Raw genomic sequence first — 817 nt, forward strand, 5'->3', positions numbered from 1 at the left:
GCAACCTTTGCTTCCTCCTCTATCCTTTTCAGTTCTCTTTCCTGCTTCCACTGCACTAATTTTTCTCTCATTTTGTTTCTCTCAAGGAGGTAATTATCATAGAGGGCAAGATGTTCATCAATCTCTGATTCCGTCTTGTATGCTAGAACTCTTATCCACTCTTCTCTTCGTCGCTGCTTCCCCTTGAATTTATGATAAACCTTGACAAAGATTTGGTGATCACGTTCTTCCCAATGATGCTTAAACTGCGGCATGGCCAGTGGCATTTCATTATCTATTTTTCTCTGCACAGAGTTATGTTTCTGAGTATTGCCTATTACACCTATGCTTGCCTGTTCTTCTCCCTGTCCATTACGTTGTATCGAGTTACTTTTCTGAAGAGCATCAGTGGCCCGCACTCTAACATTTTGCGCAACTGCTACACACTTGCGATCTTCACTTAGGCTCTCTCTCAGAGCCCTAATATCCTTTGTCAGTTCTTCTTCCTGTGCTTCTAGGCATCCATACCTGCTCTGGCCACTGCCCTTGAGCATCTTAAAGCAATTTCTAATCTGTGCAACTTTTGTCAAAACACCCTCTATATCCCTCATCTTGGAGAAATTAACTGAGAGTGCAGCTTCAGCATCTGTCACTGTGAGGGCACTAACCCTGTCCTCCAGCTGTTCCAACTCACCCTTGAGGTCCATCAGCTGCTCCTTCAAAAGGACACTGGGGCCTCTCTCTCCCCTGACCTCGGAGACCCAACTCGGCAAAGATTCACAGGGCGTTCTCTTGGTCCCCATAGATGTCTCCTCAGAGTGAATGATGCCACACTGGC

The 817-nt window shown here is 45.9% G+C and overlaps 2 protein-coding genes across 3 annotated transcripts in view; both read right to left on the reverse strand.

Annotated features, from left to right (window-relative positions):
• The window catches only part of LOC119588580 (methenyltetrahydrofolate synthase domain-containing protein-like), a gene marked incomplete in the record, with an annotated part of 56,358 nt that overhangs the window by 55,019 nt on the left and 522 nt on the right, over window positions 1-817 (reverse strand).
• The window catches only part of LOC119588853 (trichohyalin-like), a gene marked incomplete in the record, with an annotated part of 10,500 nt that overhangs the window by 656 nt on the left and 9,027 nt on the right, over window positions 1-817 (reverse strand). The window contains 1 exon segment of the mRNA XM_037937492.1: window positions 1-812. Coding sequence (XP_037793420.1) covers window positions 1-812 — 812 coding nt within the window.

Source organism: Penaeus monodon, chromosome 24 (assembly GCF_015228065.2).
Source record: "Penaeus monodon isolate SGIC_2016 chromosome 24, NSTDA_Pmon_1, whole genome shotgun sequence".
NCBI lineage: Eukaryota > Metazoa > Arthropoda > Malacostraca > Decapoda > Penaeidae > Penaeus > Penaeus monodon.